At 39.0% G+C, this 18,867-nt stretch overlaps 1 protein-coding gene across 7 annotated transcripts in view; it reads right to left on the bottom strand.

Annotated features, from left to right (window-relative positions):
- LOC122840863 (receptor-type tyrosine-protein phosphatase mu-like) overlaps positions 1-18,654 on the bottom strand; it is a 205,059-nt gene extending 186,405 nt beyond the window's left edge. For 6 of the 7 annotated variants that reach the window (XM_044133617.1, XM_044133618.1, XM_044133619.1 and 3 more), the window contains exons 1-2: positions 18,616-18,654; positions 16,804-17,283 (exon numbers count right to left, since the gene is read on the bottom strand). In XM_044133617.1, coding sequence (XP_043989552.1) covers positions 16,804-16,876 — 73 coding nt within the window. In that variant the 5' untranslated portion in view covers positions 16,877-17,283; positions 18,616-18,654. Of the gene's footprint in view, positions 1-16,803; positions 17,284-17,793; positions 17,879-18,615 lie in introns of those variants that run through there. The other variant, XM_044133616.1, reaches the window with a different exon arrangement.
- Between the last annotated feature and the right edge of the window lie 213 nt (positions 18,655-18,867).

The following is an 18,867-nucleotide window of genomic DNA, read 5'->3' as shown; positions in this document are numbered from 1 at the left end:
GAAATACTAACAAATTCAACAAGCAAATGAAAATTGTTTTAAAGCCCACATAAAACATTAAAGTTATATTAAATGTAAATTTCATTTACTAGACATGATTTTATGAGACACTGCTCTTTTTGTTTTGGTATTCTTTGTATTTAAAGAATACAAGACAAGGTGACACTTTCAACAACACTCATTCAAAGCACTATCTGCCCAATCAAAAGGTTAGCACCAGGACTTTTTATAAAGTTGCTCTGTATCTTCAAACAATGCATTTCAGCCAGGTGTAACTTTAGTAGTTTTACCGTTCATTTGCACAAATACCACTGTTTGTACTTGGGCTTGCTTTTCTTGTATTCAGAAGATATTTTTGTATTATTTACAATGAAAATACAAACAAATTAGCTGCAATCTAGAACCAATATTTACATCCAAAGTTGGATCTGAGAAATACATAGAAACCAACCATGTTCTAGATGCAAGCCCAAATCTTATGGGATGATTCAGTTTTTCTAATCAATTACCAGGCTAACTACATCCTGCAAAAGCAGCTTATAGCAGTTTGCCTATGAATTATGTGTTCAACAATAAAGAAACATGTTCACAAAAAGAGGGTGTAAATCTGTTTACGTGCATGAAAGGTTTAATGAGTGCCAGAAGTGCACATAATATGTTTATTACTGCATCTGTTGCTGAATAAAAAACATAGCAGCCATGTTGTATTTTAGGGTTTGGTAAAAAAAAAACAAAAAACTCAATTTCTCTTTTGAGATTTAAACTTCATTGGGTCTTCCTGTTTATTTTTCAAAATTAAACAATCACTTCAGGCATATTGTGAGACCTGAAAATATGGAAAATAGTCCATTTTTTTCTTAAGACTTCATATATTGGCAATTCAGGTATCCATGAGTGTTTGTATAACTCAAGGCACATTAATGCCCCTTTGGGACAATTGGAGTATATATAAAACATAAAAGTATAAAAATATTACAATGTTTAGTTGCAATCCTAGAGTTGGATTTCCATCAGAATTGTTGATGGAAAAAACAAACTGGTTTGCACAACATAACTCTATTGGTAAAGTTTAGTTCAAGACAACTTTTGCTCATCTCTTCACTCACACGCGATAGTAAGCCTGATTAACCACAGCTTTAATGCGAGGGAGGCAGTGCAAACCAGCCAATCCCTTAGCTGCACCCATTTTCCTTCATTATATCTGTCAGAAGTAGAAATAAGGAAGACCGCGGATATTAGCTTCAGCGTTCAAGCCAAGACGGTTTCCACCGTGTGTATCAATGCATCTTAAGATATACGTGGTGTTTGAATAATTAAAACGAGTAGTTAAACATGCTTATACAGCATCTGAAGTATTCACACATTTTATTTATTTCCAGGTGTTTGTGGTCCCTAACCATCACAAATTATGGGGGTTCACTGTTGTCATGGCCTACTGTTCCAAAAAACCAACATTTCCAATAAAGGCTGTGGGAGGTAACAGGTGGGTTTTGGACTTGTACGCATTTCTGAATTTATTTATTTATTGTAAAAGTAGAGACAAAATAACTGCTAAAAACGTCTTGTAACTTAGTCGAAACTAAAAATAATCTCAATTTAATGTTTGAAGGTATAAAAAAGTGGTCAAAAAATCATTTTACAAAACCTCCTGTCCACACCAGACATTTACCAAATAACAGACCTCCACCAAGCACCCGGTGTGTTCTTAATTACTCAAATTAATTAGGAGGGTCTAACAATTAACAACGTGATCTAAACAATTCCAAATAAAAAAAAAAATATTACAAATTTTGGTTCTAAATTAACTGAAATATATTCTAACTACCCAAAGAACAAAACTAAATTGGTAGAAATTACAAACTACAAACATTTAGCATAACGGCCACAACAACTGTATTCAATACTAAGTGACATACTACTTTAACTGTTGCACATTTGAACAATGAAAGTATCTCAACTGATTAGATCAATATTAGCACTTTTAAACAACAACGAGGAAAACTAACATTGCACCATTTTGAATTAGATTCAGAACAGCTACTGAAAGGACCTTGGGGTGATATGGCTTTCTGAAAATGTTAATTAAATCAGGAGCTACATAATTAAAGTATATCTTTCCAGACAACTACTGGCTGCTTTCAACACTCAATTGTCTTCAAAAATTGGAGAAAGAATTTCTTCCAGGGCCAAATAATGATTGAGGTTTGACACCCTGCCCTCGTTATATTTTCAGCGTTTCCAAGTCCAGTCACACAACAGTTTACTGTAAGCTGATCTGTATTCCCCCTGTACATTTCCAGCCACAGCAGCATTACTCTGACAGTTTGCAAAAAGCTGAGCTGAATTGATGTTGGGGTAAGGTTTTTCCCAGAGGAAACTGGCGACTTGAATGGGGGGGAAGATTTTCAGATACACAGGTGCTGCTGAATATTAGTCTCACACCAAGAAGTCTGGGCTCATGGGAGTGAATTATTCATTTTCCGAACCCAGACTGTGCACCTCTGCCTCACCAAGGCACTGTTTGATGCTGCTGCAAAACTGAACCTGGGCCAAAGATGAGCCACACTGACCATTGGAGGGAAAGCAAGCATTGCATGGAAAACTCACTGAAATCAACATTTAAATCTGCTCATGTTCAAGTAATCACAAAACATTGCACTTCCTATTCTCAAATTATTCAGCTCAGTTTGCTGTGGCAACCAGCATGCAAGTCCGCAGTGTTCAGACTAAGGTTGGATGGGTATATTCCCAAGATAATTTAGATAGTAATTTGAAAAGTTTTGTGGAAGGTGTTTATTTAGTCAGTAAGCAGACATCGGCTTCAGTGGGATAAACGCAGCATCTGGTGAATTTTGTCCTTAACAGATTGTACAAATAAATGCTGATTTGAAAAATACAGGACCGATGTGGAAGAATTTAAATAAAATATTTTTTAATGCTATTGTTTTAAAAAAATTTAATATCTTAAACAAAAACATTGGCTATGAAATTTTTTGACTTCTACATAAAGAAAAAAAAGAAAAAACTACAGAAGAATTCACATTACCTATGAAAATACTCTCATCTTCAGTCACATAAAAATTTTCCCTGGCTCTGTTACTCATTTGGAAACATTAACGTGTTAATTTAGTTTCAAAATATGGTTGCAAAGACAGATTGCTCAACTTTTCCAAATTCAACCACTTCTGCTACTTATGTTTTAGGGTGCCATGGTATGTGCTCCTATGTCATTGTGAAACTAAATGATTAGTGCCATAAACCCAGCGGGGTCGGCAGCGTTGACAACATCCATGCTGCTTATTCTTACTGCAGGTTTAAAGCCTAACAGCAGATCGAGGAGTGAAGACCATTGTCCCGTTTTCAGACAGAGACTTAAGACTAGAGGTGCACAATATATCAAAGTAAAATAATCATCACTGTTGAATAGGACTGGAATTAAACTCCTTGATTGCAAAATTTGGCTATACAGGAAGCCCCTTACTTCAGTATTCAAGGATTTATTTTAGGATTATTTAAGGGTAATTCACAAACGTCTTCATAGAGCACATCTACAATATTTGAATAGATAAATAAATAAATAAATCAGGCTGGGAATGCTACTTGACTTGCTACTTGACATGCTATGTCAAGTATCAAGTAGCTGCAACCCAACCAACCCAGAAGCGGTATATTCATCTTCTTTCACTCTCATTGGATCTCCCAGAAGTGGCGGTAAGGAAGGACGTGAATGTTAGCTTCTGTGGTTGTGCAAAGATGGTTTCCATTGTTCTTGTTTATGCACACACTAAGATATATCTGGTATTAAAATAAGCGCAAATGTTAGTCGCAATGTTATGTTCTCAGAGGGAGTGTCAAGTAGTTGGACATAGTTAGACTTACTAACCTCTGCACATACAGTTTTTGTTGTCCTTGATGCCCACATTTGATATAAATGTTTTGTTACTGACATGCAGATGGATATGATGTTGGAAATAGATTGAAAATCATCTAATAAAATGTTGTAATTGTGGATTAAAATGTCAAATTCTTGTTCACAGCAGCCAATTTTTTTTAATTCATTTCTTATGCTTTTATTTGTTTACCGAAATAAAATGTTCCACTGGACAAAAGACTGCATTTCAGTTGCTTGAAGCAATCAATTTACAAAGAAAGAGCTTATTTGTTTCTGTTATTTAAAGGGATAGTTCACATGTTTTAAACTGTTAAAATCTTGCCTGCAATAAATACTTCTCATCCAGACTTCACCTAGAAAATATTTTCTCAAAAACTTTTGGTTTTTGCAAAGGCTACTTTATGAACGTTTGAACTGACAGAGAAGTTGATTGTTTATATGAATCGGTTGAAGGCAGCGTGCCACCAATAGAAAGATTTAATTTTGAGTCACTTCATGGTCCGATACAATCATGCATATTTTAACAGGTAACTGGTTTCCACATTTAAACAGAACCTGAATTTAATGACTCAGATATCTTTTCAAGGGATAAAATTATAATTTGACGTTAATATTGATGCAGAAAACTTTGTGAAAAATAAATATATTTTTCATATTTGCAAGCGTTGAAGTCTATCTTCAGAGAATATGAGGAGAGATGACAGATTTCCACTCTGAACTGAAGTAGTGGCAAACATTTCGCCGGAAAGAACAATTAACAAAACTTGTCACTTTCAAACATCTTGCTTTTTTTATTAACTCAAAGGACGTGCAGGCACCAAAGTATTAGCTTTCACGCACAGCAAAAAAATAAAAAAGACTGTTCATAATGTGTCCCATTTAAACCTCTACTGGCTTCACTCAACTGGGACTCTATGCTGAACGGTGTCCCATTTAGAAATGAGGGAATGGCAGAATGGAAAACCTCGGTTAGATGTGAGATTTGCTTGAAGACTTAATATAAAAGGAAAAATGCATGTTGAAAACAAGGCTTCCCTTAAAAAGAAGAAGGATTGTTTTACTTTGATATAATTCTTTTTAATCTAATTTCTAAACACAATGTGTTGTGAACTTGGGCCACTCACTACGAAGCTTGACACTAAGGCAGCTGAATCGATGATAATGCTACTGAAGAACCAACAGACGCTTGAAGCTTTCTACTTTAATTACTCCCCATTTTGATGTTCTAAAACCAGCAAGTCTCCGAAATCCCATTCAACTGAATCTATCCCCATGGCCGTCGGCATGCTATCATTACAATCAACTTGTCAGATTTTGAACCAGTTTGTTTATTCAGATGTGTATTATTCCAAAAACATGTGTTTTCAGCTTCGTTTCCTTTTGCAATTCAGAGCTTCACGCAGATTTGTCTAATGATCCTGCGCCCTGTAATTTCTTTAGTGTGGCAATCTCTGATTACAGGGTGGGAGTGAAGCTTCAAGCCAGGCATCATCTTTTCCAGTTATTGTTTTGCGTTTGCTCCTTCTTTAAGACGAGCCTCGCAGCTGTGTGTCTCACTGGCAGATTTGTGGAAAAAGTGTTTAAAACTGAAACGAGTGAGCGCGTCGAATTGCTGCTGCACAACCAAAGGATGTTGGTTTAAAAGGCATTATTTACTCAAGCGCTTTGAAAATTGTTAGAAGGAATGAAAAGTGATCCGCCACCAGTTGTGCTGGATGTCTCAGAGAGGGCACGAGCCTGCAGTTAGCAGAGCCGTCCCCAGATGGGCTGTTAATGCACTTGACTCGTGTCAGATAAGTGAGTTAGCTGACTGTCGCAAAAAAAAGAGAAAAGGCACAAATGAAAAATGATTTTTGTTTAAAGGTTTAGTCCCTCAGGAAATCATGTTCATAGAAGAATATCACTAAACAGGTAAATTAGGAGCAGTTTGAAAACGTATTCGGACTCCTTTCAACTTTGAACTCACTTTATTACCTTAAACTTCAAAGTATTTTAGACCAATACAAAGTGGTGCATTATAGTGAAGTGGAAAGTTTAATATGATACATGATTTCCTATAGTTTTATCAAAATGCCTGTACTATGCTAAATTGTGCAGGTTCAGCCAGGCTGGCTGCTGAACTGTGAAAAGCAATTTGAAAGTCTTACTAAAGATTCTCAGTTATATTTAGGTCCAGATTTTGATTAGGACTTCAGAAACAGCAACACACGTTGATCTAAACTCTCCACAGCATCATGCTACCACCTCCATGGTTCACCCTGTGATCCTTCTTCCACATGATCACTTTCTCCCCCACATGGCTTTAGGAAAACTTAAGCAAGCCCAGATATGTGGTGTTTGTGTGGATCCATATTAGCCATTGGTGTGACAGTGGCTACTTTTCATTTCTCATTTTAAGCCATTTTTTGGTAGGTTTTCTGCTGGGATACATCCTTTCCATTTTCAGATGATGTACTGAATTTTGTTCTTAGATATCTTAAGGTTGGGATATTGTTTTATGACCTAACGGAGCTTAAGGCTCTTCAAACTATTCTGAGAAAAATTAAGTGAAAATAAAAGTAAGTAAAAATGACTTTGCGCCAACCTATCAGAAAAAGTCCCAATAAAACTCGCTAAACTTTGTGGGTGTCACATAACACGTGGAAAGGTCCTAGGGGTTTGAATCCTCTTAGAAGGCGTTGTTTGTTTAGAGAGGGTATAAGCAGGTCAACAGGGCAGTCTTCATCATTTTGTGAATGTTTTTTCAGTTGTTCAAATGGCTGCAGAGTGACCACCATGCACGGTGTGCAGTGTACAATAATGCCATTAAAACCTCTTCTCCTGGGGGGGATCAGTCACAAGGTAGTTTGAGCTCGGGGGCCAATACAAAAGACACCCATTTGAAAAGGAGCCAGACCCAGCCGGAGGAGGTCAGAGGGCTGTTTACAGAACAACAGTCTCTTATCGGCTGTATGCCTCCCCGAGGAGTCTCCACCGCGAACAGATAACAGCCTCCAAACAGGCACCGGAGTGTGACCGATAGGAGCATAATCAGGTACATTGTGCTTTGGGAGGAAGAAGTAGAGGATAACGGTGGATAATAGTGTGCACTGCTGTTAGTGGTGCGATCATACGCCAGACGGGTGCTTCTGCATTCAAACACATAAGGACCAGCAGGGAAATAAGAGGGATTTGTTTTGGGTTCCCTTCAAAACAGCATCCACGAGGCCTAATGTTTTCTTTCTCTTACTAATAACCCATGTTAAGCAGGACCACCGGGGCCTAAATTATCCTCAGGGATCGCTTCATTATCGAACGGTTAAATTGTCAATAGGTTCGGCCGAGGCTGCTTTTAGCACAAGGGCAAATAGACGGCGTAAAAGCCAATGCAAATAACTGGCACTCAAACAAGGTCTAATGCATTAATGACTGCATGACGTGTGCTAATGTGACGGCAACAGATTCATACTGACAGTAATGGAGAATTTTGCCTCTGGTAATACTCATAAAGCCCCGGATGGGGAGAGGAAGAGGAGGAGGAGGGATATACACCTGCCTGAGTCTTGACAGAAACCTAATAAATAACAGGAGACAAGGTGAAACAGCAGTAGCAGCTTCTCCTCCCCACTTCGTACCATCCTCTTCTTCCTCTTCCCACTGCCACCACCTACGCTACCAGCAGCATCAGCCTACGCAGACAGCTTTTTTCTGGAATGAAACGCAGTCACTTCTCCAAGTTGGCTAAAGCACTTGTCCCACGAAGGAGAGAGTTTGAGTAACACAAAGTTATTTTCCTATTTTTGCTTTTTTTTTTTTTTTGTCATATTTAGATATTTTATATAGTCAAATAAAATGAAATATCAAACAAAGATGACTTGAGTAAATACAAAAAGAGACTATTTTAAAGATAATGATCTCAATCATAGGGGATAAAAAGCTCTACAAATCAAGGTGAACACCTGTGTGAAAAAATAATTTTCCCTTAAACCTTACAAATGTCTGTCACCACTGGATTGGATTGCTTTTATGTCGCTGTGGTGGTTCTTTGGAGAATTGTTTTAATTTAGCCTGGTTGGAAGGACTTTAGTCACACAACCACATATCAAACTCACTTAAGACCTTGATTTTATTAAACCACTAGCACACCTTTTTTGTTGTTTTGATTCTGTTCATACTTGTTGGTGTGCATCGCTGTCCTTCAGCACAACCCAAGAGCATTTGAGAAGAATGTGATGAACCAGTTAGACATTCCCTTACAAGAGAGCAGTTTCGCAGTTTCTTCAATGTCTCTCATCAGAATAATCAGCCAAAAGCAGTTCACCTCAAACATGAGGCATGAGTTTGGACTTTGCTGTATAAGTCTCCCATGTTTTTATTTTTAAACCCAGTTTCTTTTTAATTGTTGAATCTTTAGGACTGAACTTAACTGAGACAAGTCCTTTTGATGTTGTTCTGGGTTGTTTTGTGACTTCCTGAATGACTCACTGGTGCTAATTTTGGTAGGCCAACCACTCCTAAGTTGGGTAACCATTGTTCCATGTGTTCCCCATTTGTGGATAATGGCTCCCACTATAGTTTACGGGAGTCAAAAAGCTTCAGGAATTGCTTTGTAACTCATTCCACACAGGCAGATGTCAGCGACTTCGTTTCTCGTCTGTTTTGGAATCTCTCAAATTCTGAAAACTGGAGAACTAATGCCTGTAAACTGAACTGTAGTAGAAAAAAAAACAACTTTGCTGCTTCTCAGTTGGCCATGGTGTTATAAACAGTTGCAGCTTCACAATTCAGGTCAACTCTATACATTTACCTGAATCAAATAGCAAAGTGTGCTCTTCTAAAATCAATTCCAATACCCCCCCTGGGTTGTGGCCTAACAGTCCTGCATAGATGCAGCTGATTGAAGAGTGGGATCTGAAGATGGGGGGCGGATCTGACAGGGTTGAGGTCAATTCAATCTGAGTGTTAACTCTCTGGAGTGCCTGCTAGTTATTTCTCTCCAAGACAGATGCGATTCTTGTAACTTTATTATTTTCTTTAAAGACAAGTGAACTGGAGCATAATGCGGTCTGCAGAGTAGAGGTTCAATGATCAATTAAAGCAGAAGACGGTGATGTTCTGATTTAAACAGCTTCGCCTACTCCTCCCTGGCTCTCCTCTTCCATCTCATCACCATTAATAACAATCGAGTCCCTCGGAGCATTAATTAGTGAAAACTTCCAGTGTGCCTGGATTCTCCCAGCCACCTCCCGACGTTTGCAGGCCTCTGTAAACATGATCTGCTGCATATTACAGTTGTTGTTTTTCTTAGACATGGTGATGCGATCACAGGATTGTTCGAGCATGCCTAACACACACACAAACACTTCACGCTCTGTCTCTCACACTCTCTTCATTAGCCATCCCCTGTGTTGGCCTGCGTGCCATTCATTAGCTTTTATCCTTCTCATCTGAAGAAAAGAGGGCTGTGTGTAATTAGTTCATCCTCTGTTTGTCCGGCATGCCTCACACATTATCATTCCGCCGCAGATAACGCTGCCACATCAGCCTCCTCGAGAGTGAACTTCAAACTATTAATGCCTCTCAAGAATGTAAATAAAATCCGCTTGCAAATCAACAACTAATGATTGAATATCGAGAGGCCCTCAGAGGATATGAAGACGGTGAACCGCACTAGTAGACTTCCTAACACTTTACCACATTTGAAAGTACTAATGAAAGGCAGATTTTATACTTGCAGCGCAAACAGTCGCATGTTTTGCTACTGTTGAAAGAAAGCTATAAGAAGTTCTGTTTAAGTTTTACCTCACACAATGTAGCCGACACTGCAAGTATGTGGCCGTGGGAGCTGTGACCCTGTGACCCTGTGAGACCAAAAGTGAACTTCTTGGTGATAGCGTCATCCTTTTGGGCGATGCTTTTCATCAGGAGACAAGTAAACAGGTCAGAGTATCTTTTTAATGGCACCATGAATGAAAATGAAGATCGAAAAAAACTATAAATATAGTGGGTGATTGGGGGATCCTGCTGTATTATGACCAAGCATGGTAAAAACTGAAATTTCCACGGTTTCTTTGTGGCTCTTGACAATTAGCTTTGTGCTTCTCAAACTGCATGTGGATCTCTGCATCTTTAACCCAATAGTACCAAGTTTACAAGTGGTTTTGAACAGATTGCACCTGTCGGCAGCAGAAGTGAGTTAGTGGCGGAAACAAACATCATCCAGCCTTCTGGCAATAAATGTGCAATTAACCATGGTAGACCCTAAAAAAAGCTAGCAGCTAGTTACTGGTAGCCTCACCACATCAAGTCACAGAATGCAATGAAGATGTCTGCATATAAATCAAACCTTTGCCAAACCAAAAACCCCAGCAATAACCCCCCCCCAGACGAAATACAAGATGAGATATTCCATTATTTTCAATCCAAAAATCAAAAATGTCTCTATAAAATTTTGATCTTTGAAAATCTTTTTTTTTTCTTCCACTTTACAATTATGTCGGACTGTCAAATAAAATTCCAATAAAATACAGTAAAGTTTGTGGTTGTTCTGTGACAGAAGGTGAAAAAGGTCAAGGTGAATGAACGCCTTTACAATCAAGTAAAACGCCTTGATTGTTTTACTGGAACAGCAAGGAAAACACAGCCTTTAAGAGGTTCAATTTTGGGACAATGCAGAAAGACAATGACCTTAAATACACAGAAGAAGCTCCTCCTAAATACACAGAAGAAGCTCCTCCTGAGGTTTTTGTGGTAGAGGTGGAATATTTCAGACCAGACAGGTCAGTCATCATGTGCTTAACTTACTGAATCTAAAAGGCAAACAAAAAGATGTAACAAGTGGCTGCAGGTCAAATGTCTGCTGATAATTAGTCTTCTAAAAAAATTCAAACAAAAGGTTCACGGAATTTGATTGTTGTGTATTAGAGATGCACTGATTAGTCTTTATAAGGCAGATACTAATTTCTCGTTTTCTGATGTATGACGTTCTGAAATATTCCACATATATTTTTAAATACTGTAAAAGCTAATATAAATTTAAGGAATAGCAAGATTTACCCAATCTAGAATAAAAAGCATATGACTCATTTTCATCAGATTTTTGCAAAATTAAACTCAGTAAATTGCATCAAAGAACATGTTGTTGACTAATGCATTTATAAACCAAAAATGAGATAAATATGATGCATTTAAGGAACAAATGTAAAAACGGTAGATTCTAATCTCTGACTAATTGATTGGTGTATCTCTTATTTTAATCGTTAAACCTTCTGACTTCAAATTAAAGGCAAAGCGGGGGGGCGCTCAACATCAAGGCTTATGTGAAAAACCTGGGAATGAAGGCTGCATGCCACACCACTTGGGTCTGAGGAAAGAAATATATAACTGTGCCTTTATTAACTTCTTCACTGCTGTGTTTCATCGGCCTGCAATGTTGTATTCAACTCCAGCTTTACAGCATGATAAAGTGTTGTTTACTTTTTTCGACGACCTCTCTGCCTTCTGTAACTGATTTTCTGCATTTCCTGGAACCCCTTGTGGCAACTTCTGGAGAACAGAGGTCGCCTTTTTCCATTTTAACCAGGCAGGATAATGTGTCAAACTGTGAGCCCCTTCTTCAGAATAACATACTTTGTTTTGATGATTAAAACAGTGAATTCTAATATAACAATCTCATGTGTGATTGATGACGCAGACTACTGACGCAGCTGCAAAGCTACCTTTAGCTTTCAGTACAGTTAAAGGTAGCTTTACTCTGAGTCAAACTACCTTTGCAGCTGCTGTATCAGTAGCTATTCTATAACAGCTCTCTATGAAATTTGTAAACACTTGTCCAATGAATATGAAATTACTATAGGATACAGTTATGTAAAAAAAAAGAAAATAAATATGCATAAACTTTGCTCTCCCACAGAAAATTCTGGAAGATAATATGCAAGCCACAGATTTTAACCTTAAACTCAAGTGCAGGAGAATGATCCAAAGCACACCAGCAAATCCACCTCTGAATGCCTAAAAATAAAAAATATGTTTGCGTAGCCTTGTCAAAGTCTGGAATAAAATTCAATAGAGATGCTGTTGCATGACTTTAACAGGATGAAATGGTTGAAAACACTTCAATGTAGCTAAATTAACACTTCTTCAAAGAAAAGTTGGCTAAAATTTCTCCACAGCAATATCAAAGACTGGCTGCCAGCTTGAAGGCAATTGTTGCTGGGCGGAACGACCAGTTGTTAGGTTTAGGGGGCAATTACTTTTTACAGAAGGCCTCGCTAATTTGGATAGCGTTTGTCCCGTTCCTGTATATAAAAACAGTTTTAAAAAAAATAAAAGACCATGTTTTGAGTTGTCATAAAAGAAATCCTGTTTTTCTTTTGACACAAACCCGTAAGTTAAACTGTGAAATACATAAGAAGGTCTCCATATACTCCATGTCCAGGCTTCCAAAACAAAAAATGTAACGTTTTCAAAGTTTAGCCTCATAATTGACAACTCTCCCATGCTCCCCCTCTTCATGTCTACCAGCTACAATCAGTCTTAAGACAGCTCAGCTGACAAACTCAGCAGACCTTTTTCTGGAAATACACACATGAGCGTACAGTGTTTGAACGGCTTCAGTAAATCCACGTGTTTCCACAGCATTCGTTATCATCATAATAAAAGTGTCTGAAAAGCAAAGTAACAGAAGAACGCAGACACCTCACTTTCTGCTTTGTGCTATCATCAATCACCACACAGCGTCCCCCCCACCCTCTCTCTCTCTCCTCAAACACCAGTTGAAGCCATCATATAAGGAAAATAAAAAATTCACATGCATATTTAATTTCATTCTCCAGTGGCTCACACAAAGGAAGCTGCCACCTTTTAGGACACCTTTCGGAAGAAAGTCTCTATTAAATCTGAGTCAGCTGGGAGAGAGAAAGAAGAAAGATATAAAAATAAAAAAAATCTCAAATGAAAAACTATCTAAAATATTGCCAGACTTCAAATGAAGTGCTGTTTATCTTCTCAAGCAGCCAAAGTGTTGTTTTACTCCTTTAGTCACAGCGTGGATGACAATCAGAATCGGTCAAGCAGGACGCTATCAGCGGCAGTCACTCTACGGTGACAAACTGCAGCTCTTCTACTCTTCCAGCTTGGGCATTACTCTCAACGCACGGCTCGCCCCTATCAGAAAACAAGGCAGGTTTTATGGCTAGCTGGAGAAGGTGGTAAACATAACAAAGTGTGCCGCTCCCTGGAATTTAATGTGCTCGGTCAAAAGACAAAGTATAGATATCAAAGGCCAGGGCTGCTGGGAAAAAAAGAGAAAAAGCTGCCTTTATAATGTTTATATGAAAACAAGCGCACTAGCCATACACAAGAAGATTTTTTTTTTTAGGATGTTTTTTATACTTTGTTTCTGAACTTTCTAAGCAGGATAATGGGAGAGGAGAGGTTAAAAGAAAACATGTGAGAACAGAAAAGCAGATGATCCATGGGCTGGTTACTGATGTCAAAGTTTAGAAACCGCAAAATGTTTTTAACACACCAATCTTAGTTTAAAGTGGTTTTAATGAGAACTCTATCCACTGTACCATCATTTTGGCAGTGGTTATTTACACACAAATGTAAAAGATAAATAAATAACTGCTTTATGTGAAAAACTGACATTATTGTTCTTGATGCTAATGCTGTTTGCAGATTTTTCCAATTGTGCTAAAGGTACATTAGCCCAACTGGGTTATTTTGATTGACAGACTTGTATAAATCTGGTCACATTAGCACTTATTGAGCAGAATATTATACTTTTATTGTCGTTCATCACTTTATAGAGTAACATAAGCATATCAAAATTCAAAATTGTTTACATATATATCATAAATATACAATTGTCTTCTCAAGGCCCTCAACAAGGACCAACTGATTTAATTTATACGTAAAAAAAGTACAGAATTAAATTCAGTTACTATGAATAAACACCATTTTAATTCCACTAATAATATAATGCAGTCCAGTTCAGTTTATTATGCCATATGATAAGTGTTTCAGCTCATGAACTGATGACTTCATTTCATTCACTTTGCAGACGTTCCTTATACCAGACATGCATGTGGCAACAGAAGAAGAGAAAGATTTTCTTTTAACAAAAAAAGTCATGAACCAGTATGAGCTGCCATCCCGTATGGCAAAGTGAGGATTTGAAAAGACAGATCAAACACACAGGATGACTGATCCATGACTACTTTCTATGTTGTACAAAAAATATTTAGTGTATTTGCTGTATCTCTGACAATACAATCAAATAGCAGATATAGGCACAATAGATCTTTAAATGGCTTTGTGACAAACCAATTAAACACAGACGGAGCACATTTTGTCTATGAAGAACCATGAAGTTATCTGCAACAATATCTCCTTACTGGAAGGTGAAATGGTTAAAAATGTTGACTTTTAACCATTATTAGCCGTTTTCTTTACCCTGGACATCTGCTTTGATAGCGTCTGAAGTTGGTTGTTCAACAAACAACACTTGCAACTTACCAACAATAGGTTTATTTATTTTTGTAAATACAAAAAAAAAAAAACCCTGATTTTTTTTCCACTTTGGTCTCTCATACTGGGCCAAACCGAGTGCAGACAGACCAGCAAGGTGACACGACAGGAGATTAAACTGATGGAGTGTCATGGTTTCACTCCTCACCAGTAAATTAAAAGACTTTTCCAAAAGGACTGTTGTCTGTGATCGACTTGAGGCGTGCACAGCCACAAGCTCCTGATACTGTGCGCAGGAGCTCTGGTTACCTCCGTGATCTAATTATCACTTGAGCCGTTATTGCATGCTCTCCATAACAAACGCCCCGGCTGCTGCATGCTTGGCCTCTACCTCTCCATCCGTGTGTGGCTAATCCGTCACCTACCCGGAGAGAGCGAAATACATCCGAATTGATTTCATCCTGGTTTACATATTTACACACACACACACACACACACGCATATTGTGCAATTAGGAGCACATTTATCGATGGTTTTGGCACCACTGGGAGCCACTGCCGAGCAGCCAGCTCCCAATAAATCTCCAGCTCCTGAGGCTGCCAGCGGGCAAGACTGATAAACCCCACGCAAAAAATGGACTGGGAATACTCTGAGCTTCAGGCCAAGAGAGTTCTCAGTCACTAAAATTGACCTGAGGTACTGGAAACAGTTGATGTAAGCTGTGTGTTTATCCTAAACATTTTCCAGAGCTGATTGTGTGACAACTTATCTCTTGAATAGAAAATATTTATCAGTATTTTAGTTTGCACCACACTGCCACAATCTGTTTCCAGAGTCAATCTGAACTCTGCCTCTATGAGTGCTTCGCCTTCATCATCTGGATATAATATTATGAGTGTAGCATGCTGCCCCCAACAGGCTCCTGGTGAAATGCATCGGCTTTCTGCTGAATCTACACAGCACCCTGCTAACAAGCCAAACCACACATCACAAGTTCAACCAAGAAGAAAAAACAAACAAAACAATGAAACACATTCAGAAATAAGAACAGCCAGCTTCATTTGTTTGAGTGAATTTGAAGTTATGACTCCTGGCTGCAGGGATCAGCATCAGCCTGGACATGATTTATCCATTTATTGATTGGATAATATGGGTTAATGTTCCTTTTTTTTCTCCCGCCACATAGATTATGTGAAATGACCCCATTTAGGGACTTGTAAACATGCATTTAGAGAAATACAGTCACTATATTTAACAGTATTACCACAAGAATGTTAGTAAACCACAATCTGGTCAAAAATCTTCACTCTTTTTACAAATGAACCTTTGGATCTAACTTATTTGCGTTAAGTTTACAATAAAACCAGCCAAATCAAAAGTTTAATCAAAAACTAGGAGAAAGAGGTAATGCAAAAACCATCAAGAGTCCTGATAAACTTCTGATCAAACTGATTTGACGACAAATTAACCACAGCTAAAAACAGCCTGGGCACAAAACTACAGTGATATAAATGTTTTTGATTTAAAAAGTACACATTTCCGCTTCCTATTGCCCTCTTTTTATGCTTCTGTTGTAGATTAATGTATGATGAGAAATTGATAAAACTATTTTTTCCCCTCTGATTTTTGTTTCGTTGCGCCAATCCCCCACTTCCCAATCTGGTCGTTCATTTTATTCTGGAAGTCCCACTGGATAAAGATGACAGAAACGGGAGAATTAAGAGATTAAATGAAACTTGGTGATCATTTAAATAAATAAATAAATAAAAATACCCCATATGTTATGTTGTATTTGGAGAAACTGAATTGTTTTTCCATTGAAACTTTAAAACAAAGAGAAGCAAACTTGGAATGATTTTCTCACAGATTCCAATAAATATCAGCTATGCTATTTAAACCCACCAACCGCGCTTTAAATTCAGTATATTGCATTACTACAAGGGCACTTTATGTCTGAAATGCACTAATGAAAAATGACAGAAGGTTCTGCTTTAAGCTGAACCAGGAGCGCACCGGCGGCTCGTTGGCTGCGTGAATCCCTTGAGGTTAATCACATTAGACAGATCAAGATAAAGTTAGGCGCAAACAGTCCCTTGAGTCTACTGTAAACTTGTCGCGCAAACAGCGGCGGTAAAACGGCAGCAGAGTCGCCCCCGCGGAGCGCACCTGTCCGCTGCGCGCGCCGTGGGACCGCAAAGGTGAGAACAAACTCCGCAGCTGAAAGCAGGAGTTCAAATGTGATATTCCCCGAAATGCCAGAGGGACAACAACACACCCGGCTCCACGCTTGAACACAAAATGAAACATTAGTGCGTTACTTCAAGGATTTTTACACCCTAACAATGACTAATGCATCAAAGAGAAGTGCTTAAACTCAACTGAAGTGCATCTCTGACCCGTGCCACCGTGGCGTTAAAGGAGATCGCTACCTGCAAACATCTTAGGGTGATCATCCTTACCTTTAAAAACTTCCCCTTGGACGGACAACAGGAGGCTCATCGCTGCAAACAACCAATTGATAACTTTATCCATGTCGGCAGCGCCGTGGTAGCGTTAACCCCCAGTCGAGGGGTTAACTGGAAACTCTTCTTTTTCTAACTAAAACTGCACTTTAGCTGTGTAAAAATCTAAAGTGGCTCCTCGGTCCTTTGTCCCCTGTCCTGCGGTGAGGGAGTAAGGGGTAGGGGGGAGGACTGTAGCGGACACGGCTGCGTCTTTGCACTCTTTGGAGGAGGAATGTGTGAGTGAGTCCTGATTCCTGAATTACGCCTGGATTGAGTGGTCCGGTGTTCAGCTCCGAGAGGAGCAGCGGCTGTCTGCGCGCCGTCTGGCCGGTAGAGGGAGCGTCTGAGTCCCGACTGGGAGGGAGAGGGACACGCTGAGGCGTCCACTCCTCCTGCTTCACGGGGGCTCCCAATTGATGCTGATCAGGAAAACATCTGCAACAATTTAAGTTTATGGAAGCATATCATTATCTTTCCTTCAGTATTTTAGGTGCATGAACTTTACAAGACCCCAATCCATTCTGGTTAAAAATAAATATGTCGTTCCATCATCTTGGCATTTACTTCTAGAATATTATCAGCGGTAATGCATTGCAAGCAAAGAGGTGGTGAGTTTAACTGTAAGTGATATTTAGTTACCTTCAAACTTATAGTAAGAAATTTTAAGAAGAAAAATGTCAAGATTTGTGGGATTATCTTATTAATGCCTTCATGAGGTCAGAGCAGTAGCACAGGAGAGTCCATTAAATTTCTACTATAGGTGGTTAAGTTTATATTTTCAACAATTGCACGATAATAAATTCTTTTTAATAAAGGCTCTCGCAAAAGTACGCTTTTTACAAACTACACACACACACACATTTATAGCTGACTTCAGTTCTTTTGCTAACTGAATTTATGTTAACCCCTTGGGTAAACCATTATGTTTCTACACTAAATTCTCACCTTAGCATTGACCTTAGCTCCACTGCTTTAGAACAGGGCTCTAGTCCTCTTAAGGCAGGGATGATCATCTTCACAACCAATTGATAACTTTATCCATGTCGGCAGCGATGATCATCTTCACATTTAGGTGTGTTGAAGCTAGGTGCATCCTAGCTTCAACACACCTAAATGTTCTTTTTCTTATTTTGTATTTTAGGGGTGGGGGGTTGTACTTTAAGTTGGGAAACCACCATAAGATGCATTCACCGCCCCCTACTGGATGACAATGATAGTCATCCATCCATCCATCCATCCATTTTCTTACACCCTTCTTCCCTAATGGGGTCGGGAGGGTTGCTGCGTCCTGAGCGAGAGGGGGGGTACACCCTGGACAGGTCGCCAGTCTGTCGCAGGGCAACACAAAGACATACAACCATTCACACACACACTCACACCTAGGGAGAATTTAGAGAAACCAATTAAACTGTGGGAGGAAGCCGGAGAACCCGGAGAGAACCCACGCATGCACAGGGAGAACATGCAAACTCCATGCAGAAAGATCCCCGGCCGGGAATCGAACCCAGGACCTTCTTGCTGCAAGGCAACAGCTCTACCAACTGCGCCACTGTGCAGCCCACAATGATAGTCAAACACACCTAAATTAAAAACTTGATCATGCTAAATGGAACGCTGTTCCTTCAGGTGTGACGTCAAACCCAGCTCCAGGTCCGACTTCTAAGGTAAACGGAACGCAGCAATAATTCAGGGATACATTCGTACTGAATAAGGAAAACCAAAGCACTACATGAAAACTCAAAAGATTTCCAACTGAAGGTTACTTACTCATGTCTAAAAAGACAAAGGTTTAGTGCAAATGTTTTTAATCCTGCTCCACAGGACCCTACTGTCCTGCCTTTTTATGCGTTTCACTGCCTCCACACACCTGAGTCACATAACCAGGTAATTAGCAGCCTTTTGCTGCACTGGAAGTAGTGAAATCATTTGAATCATCTAAAATGTGAAGGACAGCAGGTCCAGAGGAGCTGATAAGCTGTTTCCTTTTCACCTTTGCCTTTGAATTAAGGCAAAAAAATA

Source organism: Gambusia affinis, linkage group LG12 (genome assembly GCF_019740435.1).
Source record: "Gambusia affinis linkage group LG12, SWU_Gaff_1.0, whole genome shotgun sequence".
NCBI lineage: Eukaryota > Metazoa > Chordata > Actinopteri > Cyprinodontiformes > Poeciliidae > Gambusia > Gambusia affinis.
Note: the sequence above shows the minus strand (reverse complement) of the source record. Positions and strands in the feature narration are given on the sequence as shown.